The 15,804-nt window shown below is 39.1% G+C and overlaps 1 protein-coding gene across 1 annotated transcript in view; it reads left to right on the top strand.

The window, feature by feature from the left end:
* Positions 1–15,804, top strand: part of COL19A1 (collagen type XIX alpha 1 chain) — a 294,427-nt gene that overhangs the window by 103,466 nt on the left and 175,157 nt on the right. The window contains exons 10-11 of the mRNA XM_089530985.1: positions 10,066–10,119; positions 14,427–14,480. Of these exons, the coding sequence (XP_089387111.1) occupies positions 10,066–10,119; positions 14,427–14,480 (108 nt within the window). The remainder of the gene's footprint in view (positions 1–10,065; positions 10,120–14,426; positions 14,481–15,804) is intronic.

Here is a 15,804-nt window from a genome sequence, read left to right as displayed (position 1 = left end):
CAAGGTTCAAATTCCTATTTGGCTAAGGTAACCCACTAAGTGACCTTGGGTAAGTCACATTCTCTCAGCTTTGAAAGAAGGCAAACCCCCTCTGAACAAATCTTGCCAAGAAAACTCAATGAATCAGTTAACCTTAGGATTGCCACAAGTCAGAAATGCCTTGGAAATAACAACAGCAGGAAGGCAAGTGTTGTCGTCTTCTACTGAGAATGCAATTAACTTTCTTAACCTAAGGCCGGTCAGAGAACCACTGTGGTGTAATGGTTTCAGTATTTGGACTATGATTCTGGAGACCAGGGTTTGAATCCACACTCAATCGTGGAAACCCATTAGGTAACCTTGGGCAAATCACACTCTTTCAGCATTGGAGGAAAAGACAAATCTTGGCAAGAAAACCTCATGATAATTTTGCCTTAGGGTCACCGCAAGTCAGAAATGACCTGAAGACCCACAGCAACAAGGAAGCCATACTACATGTCTGCAAGGCTTGAGAATGTGCAGACAATGTAGAAAGAGTGTCATATTTTGTTAAGAGAGCTTTTCTGAATTTAGAAGAATTTGCTTTTGAGTACACTTTATAGGAAATACAATGCCAAGTAAAATAAAAAAAAAGGTTATGTCTTCTTGTACTGCTAATACAATTCACTTTTTTTATCCAAGATTTTTTCAGCAAGTGTTTGTTAGAATACAGAGGCATGGAATTATAGACATCTCACCCTGGGATTTAATTTTGTCTTTTTCATTGTGTCTAAAAGTACACTGGGGATCACACTGCCTGAAAGGACCTTTGATGTGTAAAGAATAATGGCTTTGCCTGGTAATCCTTGGAGCATTCGAAAGTAAACTCCCCAGTGTCTGAAAGGAAGTGGCAGTTTGTCTCTAGGATAGCAGGGGAAAAGAGAAAAGCACTTAAGACCTGCTTTGGGTCCCCAGAGAACAAAGCAAGCAAAAGTCAACTATATGTTATACTTTGGGTCAGGGAAAGCTAGAAAGGAGTGGGGGAAAAGTTAGAAAAGAATGATATTATAAGGGAATTATTCCTTGTGAATTTTTTGGGGAAAACTCATTAAATTTTAAGGGCTATAATTGCTTCCCCTGCAGTTTTTAGATTTCTAAATAAGTTTGCATTCTGACCAAAACACAACGCATAAGCAATCTTGCAAGAATCCAGCTAGATGGATTTGATATTATACCTGAAGTTGCAAAATAACTTACCTAAGTTGTATAATAGCTAACCTGTGGAGGTACTCACACTTGTTGTGTGCCTTCAAGTTGTTTCTGACTTACGGTGACCCTAAGGTGAGCCTGTCATTGTGTGTGTGTGTGTGTGTTGAGATGCATCAGGTGACACCCCAGAAGAGAGGGGTGACACCTGGCCGGTTCCTGCCCCTTCCCGAGGCTGCATGGCTGCTCCCCAGTCCTTCCCAAGGCCATGCAGGGGCATCTTTGGCCATGCACGCATGCTCCCGCATGACCTGGAAGTCTGTTGGAAGGCCCACCCGGAGGTCCTGCCCCCAATGAGTGACTGCACTGCTCAGTAGTGCAATTAATTTGTTCTGTAACAATCCCAGTCTAACTGTGATCAATTAAATATCCACCTCTGCAGTCATATACCCTCCAACTGATTTGTCACATACTTTCCTGATTATCTGCCATCCCACTTTTTATCTAGCAGCTTTTAAAATGTCCCAGTTTCTCACTCTTTCTCCCACTTTCCCCCTTTGTCCTCGGTTTGTTTCAGTTACCAAGCAAAACATGCCAAAGTAGTTTATAATCAATTAACTTAATTGGGCAGGATCGGTCAGAAGAAATAAAGTCTTTCCTTTCAGGCAAAAGCAAGTTGATGTAGACTCTTCTAGCTTGTGTGTTTTTCCTCATTACTTTTGCCATCTTGGGCACACTCCAATCTTGCCTTGTCATATGTGTCCCAGTTTTCATCTGTGAAATGTTGGAGGGGGTGGATTTATTCCACATTGTGAGTGCATTTTCCCTTGCTAGATCAGGGTTGTATCATAATGTTTCAATAGCGAGATGTGGCAAACTGATATGTATTTCCAGCCCTGAAAGGTTAAACAGACTGCGAGACATCTTTGTCTATTCTACTAAGAGTATAGCCACCAGTTGAATTTTTAATAATTCTTACATCCTGGATGTGTTAGAAACAAGTTTACATACAGAGCTGGGCAAGCTCCTTTACGCTTCTTATAAACTGGTTTAGTATTACCACCATGTGGATGAACACAAGAAAATAATTCACCTCCAGATTAGGCAAGAGAATAAATCACCTCCAGTTTCCAGCTCAATACCTTTATCAAGGGAGTTCACATGTAACTAAACTTTAGTTGCTAACAAAACGTAAAGATTCACAAAGGTTACTTTCAGAAGAAGGAGACCCCTGAGGCTTCCTGACATAACATCTTGACTGATGTTGCCTATTCAGGTAAAGACAGGGAAGTCTCTTTCACAGAAAAAAAAATTCCACTAAAGGCAGGACAACTCTTAGGGAAGCAGACTCAACTGTCCAGTCAATAGCTTTGGAGCACCTAGCCATGTATCTCCAGTGCTTTCTCTACTATAGATTTAACATAAGAATAAGTCATGGGCAATTGTGTGTGTGTGTGTGTGTGTGTGTGTGTGTGCGTGCGTGCGTGTGTGTGTGTTATCAAAGAGTAGGTCTTTGTTGGGAATGTAAGAGATACTACTGCATGTCACAAGCATAGAGATGAACATTGCAGAACAAAAGAAGAACCAATTACACACACACATTCTCTCTCTCAACACACACAGGCTCTAGTGGATAAAGAGACAAGCCTAGCATTCCTTATCAAACATATACAAGTAGACTGGTTTAGTTTTTTAAGATCCATAACGTAATCAAATGAAATCATGAGAGAAAGGAGATAAATGGCTGGAGGTTGGAGTGATGATACGGGAAGATATTAGGTCTGGAAAAACAAACATTCAGAAAATCAGCAAACTAGACATTTTAAATATATGCTTGTAAGGTTGTTGACTCTAACATTCCTTTGTTAAGAACCTTTGTTATGGGGGGAAAGGGCGGTTAGATTGGAGCCATACAAGTTATTTTTATAAAACTCAGATCTGAGGATCAAGAGACCATAAATATGACTTGTTAAACTCATATTAAGTTATTATGCAGTAATAAATCAAACTATTATTTTAATTTTCCAATTTATTTGTTTTGTTGGATAATAATTAGTACTGTAACTAATGTTTATCCAAGGGAAACAACTTAACCTTGTCATGTTGAAAACTGAAATTGAATGATGAGCTCAAGGGTCACATCAAAGGAATTAGATACTTTCCTTCCTTTCTAGGTTGAGCCAGGGGCAGAAGATCTAGCTAGGCATTGGACAACACTTTATGAACAAACAAATTGTTTGCAAAAACTTGTGGATAGATGCTAATTATGGATAGCCTTTTGTTTGCCCATTTAGCTATACTGCAGTAAACTATAACCCAGAGAAACTTAGGGCCTGAACAGATAGGCCAAAATAAAGCTGCTTCGGGTCACTTTGGCTTCCCAAGAGGCCGGAAGCTGTGCCAAAGCCGTGCTCCAGTCCTAAGGAGTGGAGCACAGCTTTGGCGCAGTTTCTGCCCCCTTAAGATGCATGTGTCATTTAAACAACATACCTCCAAAGTGACCCAAAGCAGCTTTATTTTGGCCTGTCTGTTCAGGCCCTTAGGTTCTGCCAGTGCTATATTGAGGAGAGAAATTAATCATTGTGTTCAGGGGTGCTGGATATTCTTCTAGTTTTATAGAAATGTATTTTGATGTTGTTGGGAGCTTGATTTGACATACAGCTGTCTGGTTTATGGCCGTGTTGGTGGTTGGAGTGCTAGACTGCTATATAATCCAGTTTCTCTATCAGTTCTGCTTTCTTGCTCCCCTCTCCTCCTCCCCTATTTTTTTAAATAAAATCTTTATTTTCAATTAAAAACATTCACATTCATACATTCATATTTTCAACATTTACAATCGCATATACGCAAAGCAAAACATATGCTACATATTTACAGTAACAAAAACGTACTTACTATCATATAAATGAGTAATACATTCAATTTATTCTTGCACACATTCGGCCTTCTAATGTCAAAGAGATTGGAAGGCCTCCTTCTGTATTATGCCACCTGATAAACCTTTTTACTTCCTGCATCCTTCCAGTAGGCACATATTTGTTCTTGATCTCAGTCATTCCCTTTTAGTGGATGGGTGAGAAATTGGATTTTCAAAAATCCATGCAGCTCATTCCTTCTTTCAAACTCAAAACAGGGAGAAGGGGGAGTGGGTAGGAATAAAATTATGAATGGGATTTTCATTCATTTTCATTCTTGCAAGGTTTGATACAGTAATATAACATAAATTTAAAATATGAACACATTAATGTGTGTAATAAACAGTAATAGGGTTTTTTTGAGGGGGGGTTGGGCTATGTGGCAGTGTTTTACAAAAGTTTACTCCTGATGTTTGTCCAGCATCTGTGGCTGGAATCTTCAGAAAATGCTGGGAAGGAAGTGAGTGCGGTATATATACTGTGTGACCCTTGTTGAGAGGAAGTGATATACATGTTAATCTGTGTTAATCTGCAGAACATGTTATAAGCTACATTGGGCATAAAATACTGTTTGAAAATACTGAAATTCTAGACCATGCCAACAACTATCAGCTCAGAATGCACAGGGAAACCATTGAAATCCACAAACACATAGACAATTTCAACAGGAAAGAAGAAATCCTGAAGGTAAACAAAGTTTGGCTACCAGTCCTGAAAAACACCAAAATCAAGACCCAGAAAGTGTAAATGAAACCCACCCAGGGTCAGTATTTTCCCCAGTAGACAATGGATCACTAATTAAATAGACACCCCGAGGCCTTGCCATTCAACAACAGACCAACACACAGATTAACATGTAAATCACTTCCTCTCAACCAAAGGTCACACAGTATAATAGATATATCCCATTCACTTTCATGCCAGCATTCTCTGAAGACGCCAGCCACAGATGCTGGCAAAATGTCAGGAATAAACTCTTCCAGAACACAGCCACATAGCCTGAAAAATCCACAAAAAACTATGGATGCCAGCCGTGAAAGCCTTCAACTTCACATAATTAAAGTAAACTTTTTCACTTTTGAGAGTAAATGTAATGCAGTAGGGCTTTGTTGCTTATTTCTCTCCTCAAGCCAAACATAGATCAACTGCCAGTGAGTTTTTTAGATTTGATCCTTTACCTCTGAAAGTGAGATTGAATGATGCAATCATACCTTCATAAGCTAATTTGTTATAGCACATTATCATAAAGGCTTGAGGAAAGGCCATTTAAATTTATTGCTATTATTAATATACAGCTGTGTATATTAATTATTTCTAGTTAATAAATTAGATGTACTTAAGACTTTTTAAAGCTATAAACAGCACAGAACTGCAGTTATTCAAAATATGAGGCATGTAAAAACACACCATGGGAGACAACAAAATGCTTTGGAGTGATCTTAAAATAGCTAGAAGCAGCGCAGGAAGTGAAATATGATGTAACGTTCATTCCATGGACACTCACAGAAGCTGACATGAGTCACTTCTGTTCATGCTGTCTTCTTACTCTCAAGCACTGGTGGCACATGGTAATAAAATAGTCAGGATTTCATCCTGCTGGTGGTGACTGAACTAGCTTTACATGCCTGCATTCAAAATCATTTCAATGGGATATACTAAACATCATTACTTCAATTCATTGGATCTGAATTTCTGGCTGAAGTACAGCACGTGCAGCTCATTTTCTCTGATTTGCTCATCCCCTTGTGCCCATGCCAATAAATAAGTGTTGCCAGCTGGATTTTACAGGTGCAGCCTTTCGAGTTTCTGTGAATCACTGCTGTGATTGGAAAGCAGGTAAAAACACTGCAAGATATTGCCTGTGGAGGCAAGTCAGCACATATAAGAGTAGTGACTTGCAGAAATGTTGTGTTTTTAGGAACCTTGTCCTTCCTGTAATTGCTTTTCTTGTTTTATGTTGCTTGGAGTAATGATTTGAAACCATGCCCTATGGTACTCCAGCACGGGCAATTGCTTATCTCATGTTATTTACTAGGATGTATCTTCCTTCTCCATCATACAACCAGCAAGTCTTCTCACCTATTTTATTAAATATTACTACACTCACTCTCTCTCTCTCTCTCTCTCTCTCTCTCACACACACACACACCCTAATGAAATCTAGGATACTTTGGCCCCTTACAGACTGCCAAAATAAAGCTGCTTCGGGGTCACTTTGGAGGTATGCTGTTTAAATGATGAATGTGTCCTAAGAGTCTGAAAGCTGCACCAAAGTTGTGCTCCAGTCTTTAGGACTAGATTGTGGCTTTGGTGCGGCTTCTGGACTCATAGGACGCATGCAACATTTAAACAGCATACCTCCAAAGTGACCCGAAGCAGCTTTATTTTGGCCTGTCTGTATGGGGCCTTTATCTAATATTTCATCTCTCCCCTGAATACATAGCAATGTAAGTTTTTTCTGCATTGAGATATTTTCTAATGAAACATGGACTTTAGGGCTGGAAGCAACATAACAGTAGTTATAGCATGGTGTGTCTATTTAAAAGAAGTTGACATTTCAGAAAAGCAGATTTCTCACTTCTGAGAACCAGTTTCTAATGAAATATTTGATCCATGGGCTAATTCAACCATAGCCAGACATTACAAGGACAAACAGCCTGGCAACAGGCATGCATGTTGCTTCTGCAGAGAAGTTCAGAATCTTTTGTTTTAGATTTGCCACACCTTGGCTTGCTGTGTTGTTTGAACATATACAAACTTTGGTTAATCTTAATTATGGTCTGTGGAAAGACCACATTTTATAAAGCTGAATTATTTCTGCTAACCGTAGCTAAGTTCAACCACAGGCAAGAGGAGAGAAGACATGCTAAACTGTGGTTCATCTAAATGGAAGCAGAAGCTTATTTCTATACTGAAGAAGGAGAGGAAAGTGTAGAATGCGCTAGTCCAGAAGGAAGCTCAATTTGTTGTTATTGTACTAAACTATGGTTCAGTGTAGTAATGAAGAATCACTGCCATGTGAGCTAGATCCATCCTACTAGCCTCTTTTAGGTGCTTTACAGACCGCCCAAAAGGGCAGTCTGCAAAGCGCCCTCATTTGCTGCGCGGAGGAGCCTCAGTGGCCAAACTGCGTGACTCCTCTGAGCCGCAAAAAGAAGCCGCAAAAAGCGGCTTCTTTTTGCAGCACGCTAATGATGCCGCAAGGTGCTAATGGCGCACTTGCAGCATCATTACCGCACCGAGACATGTGGACGCTAAGTGTCTGCTACGTCAAGATGGCGGCGCCCATGTAGAATGGGGGCTGCCATTTTGTACTTGCTTGGCGTTTACTAGGGTTAGGGGCGTCTGTAAAGGATGCCTCTTCCTAACCCTAGTACGTGCCGAGCATGTACTAGGGTGCCCGTACAGAATGGGCTTTAGATGCACAATGATGGCAAGGTTCAACTGCACATCAACACTACATATAATGAACACATTTTAAAATTAAATTAAATTTATATACTACCTTTGTCCTGGTATGTAATCCAAGGTGGCTCACATAAAGTTCATAACAAAATGCAAATAAAACCTATTTGATGCAAAAGTTAAAAAGACAATTAAATAAACAATACTATTAGAAACAGTAAATTACAATGATTTTTAAAAGCAGGTTGTGATGCAGGCTGGCCATCCAAGGTCCCATGGGAGGCCAGGTTACCTCCAACCCCCAAAAGTTTCCCAGCCATGCTATAAGGACTATTCTACTGTAATACAATTGAGCATTCAAACTTAAATCAGTCTCCTAAAATTGCAATTTAAACATACATTCTGAAGATAATAGCCAGTTTTAAAAAATAATAAAACACATAATCTTCTCAATAATTATCAATCAATAAAGAGGAGAGATATTGCACATTACAGAAAACAGGCCTGGAAAATCTGATTAGTTTTATAATGGTTGCAAAACATATTCATTTATTTATGCACTCGGAGACAGACATATGTGGTTCATCATTATTACGAGGTACTAGATTACAGTTCTCCTGCTTGGCTTTAATTACAGATAATGTTTCATCAACTGGAGTACATAATATTACTAGTTCATTAGTGCTAATGGTCCAGATCCCTAGACTCTATGGCCTGTCACAGACAGCCAAAATAAAGCTGCTTCGAGTCACTTTGATGGTATGGTATTTCAATGATGCATGAGTCCTAAGAGTCTGGAAGCTTCACCAAAGCTGCACTCCAGTCCTTAGGACTGGAGTGTGGCTTTGGTGAGGCCTTTGGACTCTTAGGACGCATGTATCATTGAAATACCATACCTCCAAAGTGACTCGAAGCAGCTTTATTTTGGCTGTCTGTAACAGGCCTATGATTCCTGAAGTCAATGGAGTTTGGATTACTAAGATCCAGTTGGGGATCTGTTCTTTACACATGCATCATTTGAAATTATTAGATCAGAGGGCTTGTTGCTGAAAAATACCCTTATATATGGACCTCATCCCCAATTTCCAAAGCAGAGTTTGGTTTTAGAAATGGCAATTAGAAAAGGACTGTGGGTTTAACCTACTATTTCAACAGCAATGTTTTGTGATATCAGCATTAAATGCTGAGCCAGGAGCATACTGGCATTTTGTATTTAACATGTGTCCTGCTGGAAATGTAGAGCAGTACAGTACTGGAATTCTTGGGTTGAAATCCCACTATTAGTCTAACAAGATCCAGTTTATTGAGTGACCAACCAGATTACCATTGATTCAGTTAGTCTACTGTAACAGGAACTAACTTTTAGGTGGTTTTGGTTACTGTTGTTAAAATGCAACACATAACATTAGTTAAAAGCACATAAACCTATTAAAACAGATAACATCTGTTTAAAATAATATGTAAGACCAATACATTTTAAAATGATCAATACATAGTTTAAAATTTATAATTTATGATTCAAAAATCATCTGGATAGTCCTGCCGGAAGAGACTGGTCATTAATGCTGTTTTAAATTCAGACAGTGTCATTCCATAGTCTAGGACTAGCCGAAGAAAAAGTTCTCTGGAGCTTTGTCTACATGAGTGATTTACCACAAGTTCCCCCTGGGTTTGCTGCATCCTGCTTACAAGATACTGGGCCAAAACCCCAAATCAAGTCTAGACGATCTTCATGACTCCTTCACCTGATTTGAGGCTTCTTCCCCCTAACTTGCATTTAAATAAATTACTTTTTGCTGCAGTTTTTTGGGGAGATCAGCAATGTCAGGCAGCTACATTTTCATTTATGGTCTGCATTCATCACCTGGTGTCACTGTTGTGGGTGTGAGTCACTCTGAGTCAGAACGAAGCACCCATCATTGAAAGCATGGCTGGGTACCTTGTTTTGACCTCAGCAATGGTGGTGGGTGATGAACGAGGACAGTGTTAACAGGTTGGATTATATGGAAAGAGGAGATCCTGTAGGTAACCTGGACCCAAACCATACAGGTAATAGGCTTTAAAGGTAATAACCAACATTTTTACTATACTTGGCAACTAGTTGGCAAGTTATAGCTTTGGGTTTTGCAAATTATTTTTTTCAAGTTGAACATTTCTCGCACCACTCTTAATCAAAGAAACCATGAATCCTGTCATGTGCTAAGTACACGAGTGGTTTTATGCCTTCCTTATCTTGGTAGAAAAGTTAATCTAGGATTCAAACTTTAATTTATTCTATAATTTAAATGTGCCACAATTTTTAAAATTGTATTTTCAGTTTATTCAGTGGTGTGATGCCACTGTATATCTTATTGCACTTTTGATATTATTTTGCTGTTCATTTTTAGCATAGATAGCAAACTAAAAATATATGATTTTGCAAAATATATGATGCAGAATATACAAATATATTATTACATATGATGGTGTATATATGATTTTATATATGATGCAGAATATTTGGGAAGTTTTAAGTGGGGTTTTTAAACAATAACTTAAAATATTTACATCAAACCAAATTTATTTACAATTTATTTCGTAGGGTGAAGAAGGAGCTAAAGGAGAAAACGGCATTCCTGGTTTCCCTGGAGAAAAGGTGTGATTTTTATTGTTGTTTCTAACTCAGTGAATTGCATGGAGTTACAACATGATAAAATTAAAACTGCTGTTCTTAAACTTAAAAAAATGAGGGGAGTTGAACAAAGAAAAAACTGTACATTGTTGACAACTTGAGAACAGCAAAATTTAAGTGTGGCTGCATCCATAATACAAAAATAATCCAGTTTTACACTCATAATTTCTGTAGTTTACTGCAGAGTGCCCTGACAGAATAGGTTAAATGTTTCACAAAACTATAAATCCCAGAATTCCATAGAATTGAGCCAGGGCAGTTAAAGTGGTGTCAAACTGGATTATTTCTGCAATGTGTATCATCCAACTCTGATCCTTCATTCCATTTGCAAAATAAAGGCTTTCAAATAGACTTCAATATATTTTAAAATCTCTATTTGTATATACAGTATTAGGTGTTTTCCTTTATCTTCTGTGCAAGATGAGATTCAGAATGGGATTTGGACTCACTCACACTTGAGTCCCTTTGCCCTCACATAATGATGTACCATAAGATCCAGTGGATACATAACATTCTACCTGTGGGAAACAACATGTGTGTATATTTATAAACAGCACAAGTCTTAAAGTGTCCTCAGTCTCATGATACATGAAGTGGAGGGGAGGAATGTTATCCAAATTGACCCACAGCTGAATGAGGTATCTTAATTACTTTTATCAATGGGAAAGACTATTTCTCAGTTTTGAACAGCTGTTACTGATGTGCTCCCAAGACTCAGAACAAAATAGATGAACTGCTTTCTTTATAACAAGATGGTTATGATATCAAGTATCCCATTAGATTGAGAGCAGTGGTGCCTAATATCTGAGGAACCTGAAAGGGATTATGAAGTTTTTAAAGAAGCCAAGTGCTACCCAGGTTGAGTAAATCACAAAATACAGTTAATCACACCTTGAATTTTTTATGCCATTGAAATTGGTCCATACTATAAATAGCAATCAAATGAGGGAAGAATGACTCCAGAGGCTGATGCCAGAATGCAAAGCCTTCCCTCTTCTCCTTGCCCCCCTTTTTAACCTCTTCTTGGGACTTCGGTCACCCTTTGTATCCATGGAACTCCCTCAGTGAGACATTTGGGGCTGCAGCCTCATTATAATATTCAGCATTTACTCTAACATTGATCTTCTCTTCCATATTGCTTTGGGGGAAATATTTTTATTTCTTTAGCCTATATGAATTAATAATAAATTTGTGGTGAAATTGTTAGGAAGACAGTAGATGTATATCAAATAATTCCAAGGTACTTCTGCACAGCTTCAAATAATTTTTTAAAAGTGAATTTCTAAAATTTGGAAGCAATCAGGAACAAAATAGGCTTTTCAGTTTTTCAAAAGCACATACAAACAACTTACAATCTGAAACTGAGTCTCCTTTTAGACATTCTGTTTAAATTATTCTGTTCTTACTTATTTTTACATGGTTAAATGACACCAAATTAGGAGGAATAGCTAATACTTCAGAGGACAGGATCAAAATTCAAAATGACCTGAATAGACTAGAAAGCTGGGCCAAAGCTAACAAAATGAAATTCAACATAGAGAAATGTAAGATACTGCACTTAGAGTGGAAAAATAAAATGCACAGATATAGGATGGGGAAACCTGGCTGAACGAGACGACATGTGAAAGGAATCTAGGAGTCCAAGTAGACCATAAGTTGAACATGAGTCAACAGTGCGATGCGGCAGCTAAAAAGGCCAATGCAATTTTAGACTGCATCAATAAAAGTATAGTGTCTAGATCAAGAGAAGTAATAGTGCCACTGTATTCTGCTCTGGTCAGGCCCCACCTGAAATATTGTGTCCAGTTCTGGGCACCACAATTTGAAAAGGACATTGAGAAACTGGAGCGTGTCCAAAGGAGGGCGACTAAAATGGTGAAGGGTCTGGGAACCATGACCTATGAGGAACGACTCAGGGAGCTGGGGATGTTTAGCCTGGAGAAAAGATATGATAGCCCTGTTTAAATATTTGAAGGGATGCCATATTGAGGAGGGAGCAAGCTTGTTTTCTGCTGCTCCAGAGGACAGGACCCAGAACAATGGATGCAAAGTACAGGAAAAGAGATTCCACCTCAACATTAGAAGGAACTTCCTGACAGTAAGGGCTGTTTGACAGTGGAACACACTCCTTCCTTGGCGTGTTGTGGAGTCTCCTTCCTTGGAGTTCTTTAAGCAGAGGCTGGATGGCCATTTGTCAGGGATACTTTGATTGAGATTTCCTGCATAGCAGGAGTTTGGACTGGATGGCCCTTGTGGTCTACGATTCTATGTTTCTATTTTTCTATGATTAATAACAACAACAAAAATCACAATTTACTACTGTATCAGAATCTCCTGTTGCCCAGTAAAGCACCATAAATGAAAAAGTGAGATTAGCAGTTGTTACCATATTGAAGAAATGTCTGTGTTCTCATTTTGCCTGTTCCAAATTCCTGGAACAAAAATTGCTAATAGCTTCTGCTATATTTTTGGTTTAGTCACACAAAAAAAAAGGTCTATGGGGTCATGCAGAAAACAAAGGAACATTCTGTTACTACCCTCTCTGACTTGTCTTTTGCATTGCCTCTTGAGTGTCAAATGATATAGGATGATATAATCCTAAAACATTTCCTCTCTTTTCTTCCATGCGCTGCTTATGGCATGATATTGAAACAATTTTTTACAGTATATTCAGCTTAGTGGGCACTTTGGTTAAAAACATGCAGTTCTATATATCACAGAATGACCAACACTAAGAAGTCCTTTAGCAAGAGAACTGTAATTCCTACTGGGTGGATGGCTTTCCCTAAACATTATGCCATTAGAATTGATCTGAATAATATATCTGAAAATCAGACTTAAGCAACTTCTTAACAGTGCAGGAGAGACTCAACCCCACTCTCAAGAGCCCTCAAAAGAACTTCACCTCCCATCAAGCACAACATTGTACCCAAAAGAGCAGTGTGTTGTCAGGATAAGTAGATTGCTTGATGAGGAGTTGGGTGGGTTCAGATGGATAGTTTCTAGCATGACCAATCAAAATGTATTAAGGAGCTAGTTCATCATCCCTTCCTTAATGATTTTTTATGGTAAGACAAAGATGAAGAAACAGTAGGAAAAACATAGGAGATTTACAGCTGGAGGTTAATGATTTCTGCTTCAAACTAATAAAGTTTTTTCAATAAGACAGAGTGATTTCAGAATAAAAACCATAGAAAAAAATCTTCCTAGGGATTACATTCAATTTCTCTGTATTGTTTGATACTACTGGGTTTTGCTCAATATGTTTGTGTGAGGGGGAGGATCCCCATTTTAAATTCTCTGTTTACTTCTGCTGACACTCCTACTGTTGCTTCTCTGAAAGGGAAGAAGGACGTACATCTGAAATAGCTGGTGACGGGGAGTGGTGGCACACCAGGAGCTATGAGATAAGAATATTAAGAATATTCATAAATTTTCTCATTCTGCAAGGGTAAGGTTGCCAGTTGAAATAAGGAACAGGGTTCCTGTACCTTTAATGCTTGTGTAAAAGAGGGAATTTCCCGGTTTTCCAAAACTATTAAAGGCATAGGAGCTCTGTCCTTCATTTCACCTGGCAGACCTAGTGGAAAGCATCCATTGGTAAGGCACCCACTGAAAAGTTGTCTCAACACAGTTATTTCCATACAACATTGGGAAAAGTGACTTAACACAGCCGTCTTGCTGTAACATTGAAAATTTGTCTCAACACAACCACAGTTGCCACACTGAGACATCCCTTTGAAAAACTGTCAACTGCCAAAAGTTTTTTTATTTGTTGTTGTTGTTATCATTGTGCGTCTTCAAGTAATTTCCAACTCATGTACAGGGTACAATTAGTGAAATGTGAAAAAAACACTACTGGAAAATGCACAAAAAGTCTTAACTCCCCAACAAAGACCAGTCAAGAACTTAATTGTATTTTCCAAATCTGTACCTGTTTTTTACTTGATGAGTAAAATTCATGTTAAAGTTTGTCACTCTAATCAAAAACAAGTGTATGACCTAAATGCTGTACAAGCACCATACTGTATATTACTCAACAGCCAAATATGCTCTTATTCAGATTGTTTTATATTCAGATTATTTTAACACTTAATGTGATAGTTTTGAAAAAGCTCAAATTGTTCTATCCAAATAGGAATGTGATACAATGGAGAGTAGTTTAAACTATCCTATGGTTATTTCTTTATAATTTTGCATTCAATATTTTTAATCACATTGTTTTGGTTATTGAATGAAAGATAATCCAGATTACATATAATTTGTTTCAGGGTGAAGATGGTCTGATTGGTGCCTCTGGTATTCCTGGTATTTCTGGTGATAAGGTATATCCAATTTATATATATTTAGTATCATTAAAATACCTTGTTTCTCCTTTCATGTGTCCTTTGGGGTTTTGTAGAACCCAGAGTGCATTGCTGGATTTGTTTGCAAAAATTCAAGTTTCCCTTTAACTATTAAATTTACACATCAGCCTTGCTAGAGTCCATAGATTTCTGCCTAACTTTGTAGAGTGGTTGTAATGACAATATGAGAAGTAGAGTTTAACATTCAATTGAAAACACAGGACCTGTTTTCTGAAAATGGGATGGAAATCAATAACATTCTTATTTCTAAGCATCATGGGTGTGTACTGAATATGATCAAGTATGTCTTGTGCATATGATATTTGATATTTATTTATTTATTTATTTATTTATTTATTTAATGTCCCATATTTCTCCCTAGATGAGACCCAAGGTGACTTAGGTGCATTACAGACCGCCCGTTTGGGGCGGCCTGTATCCGGCCCTTTCCCCGCCGGATTGGGGCCTCAGCTGCCACAGCGGCAGCCTCTGAGGCCCCGATCCACCGCTTTCCAGGCTGCGGGGAAGCAGCAAAAAGCCGCTTCCCCGCGGCCTGGAAAGGGGTGTCCTTGGGGCTTCATGCAGACTCTTCTTGTAGAAGCTGCTCCAGCGATGCAAATCCTGGAAGGAGCTCTGAAACGGAGCTCCTTCCTGCACTGCCGAAAGAGTGCCCCAGACACTCTCACGTGGCGTGAGTACGTCACTTCCGCGTCGTCTTGTTTGGAGGCAACGCGGTGGTGACGCCCCTTCCTAACCCTAGTACGTCCTGGGGAGGTACTATAGGCATGTCTGTAACGCACCTAAGAATCATAAAGTTGGAAGAGACCACAAGGGCCATCCAGTCAAACCCCCTGCCATGCAGGAACTCACAATCAAAGCATCCCCGACAGATGGCCATCCAGCCTCTGAAAGGAGAGAGGCCTTGCATCTGCTGGTCTGCCTGTTTCTGCCTTTCTCCCCCTGTGGACTACTGCCTCACATTTGCTCCTTACAGGAACAGGGCCACAAACAGGCAGACCAGCAGCAGGCAAGCAGATGCAAGGCCTCTCTCCTTTCTGAGGGGTGATAATGAAGGCGATGCTGGTTTTCCTTGATTCTACTTACTGTTATATGTACAGTCGTCCCTCCTAGTTTGCGGACTTTCCGTTCGTGGTCTTGAATTTCTGTGGCCAGAAGCCAGGAGAAACAAAATGGTGTGTGTCAGAGTGTGTGGCCATTATATCGAAAGGATATTTGTGGTTTTTCCTCTTTGTGTGTAGGGGTCCGGAACGGGTCCCCCATGAATCGGGAGGGACAACTGTAA

The sequence above is a fragment of the Sceloporus occidentalis genome, unplaced genomic scaffold (assembly GCF_023333645.1).
Source record: "Sceloporus occidentalis isolate IW3139 unplaced genomic scaffold, rSceOcc1.0.p SCAF_6, whole genome shotgun sequence".
NCBI lineage: Eukaryota > Metazoa > Chordata > Lepidosauria > Squamata > Phrynosomatidae > Sceloporus > Sceloporus occidentalis.
The sequence above is the reverse complement of the archived record's forward strand: the minus strand, read 5'-3'. Positions and strand labels throughout refer to the sequence as shown.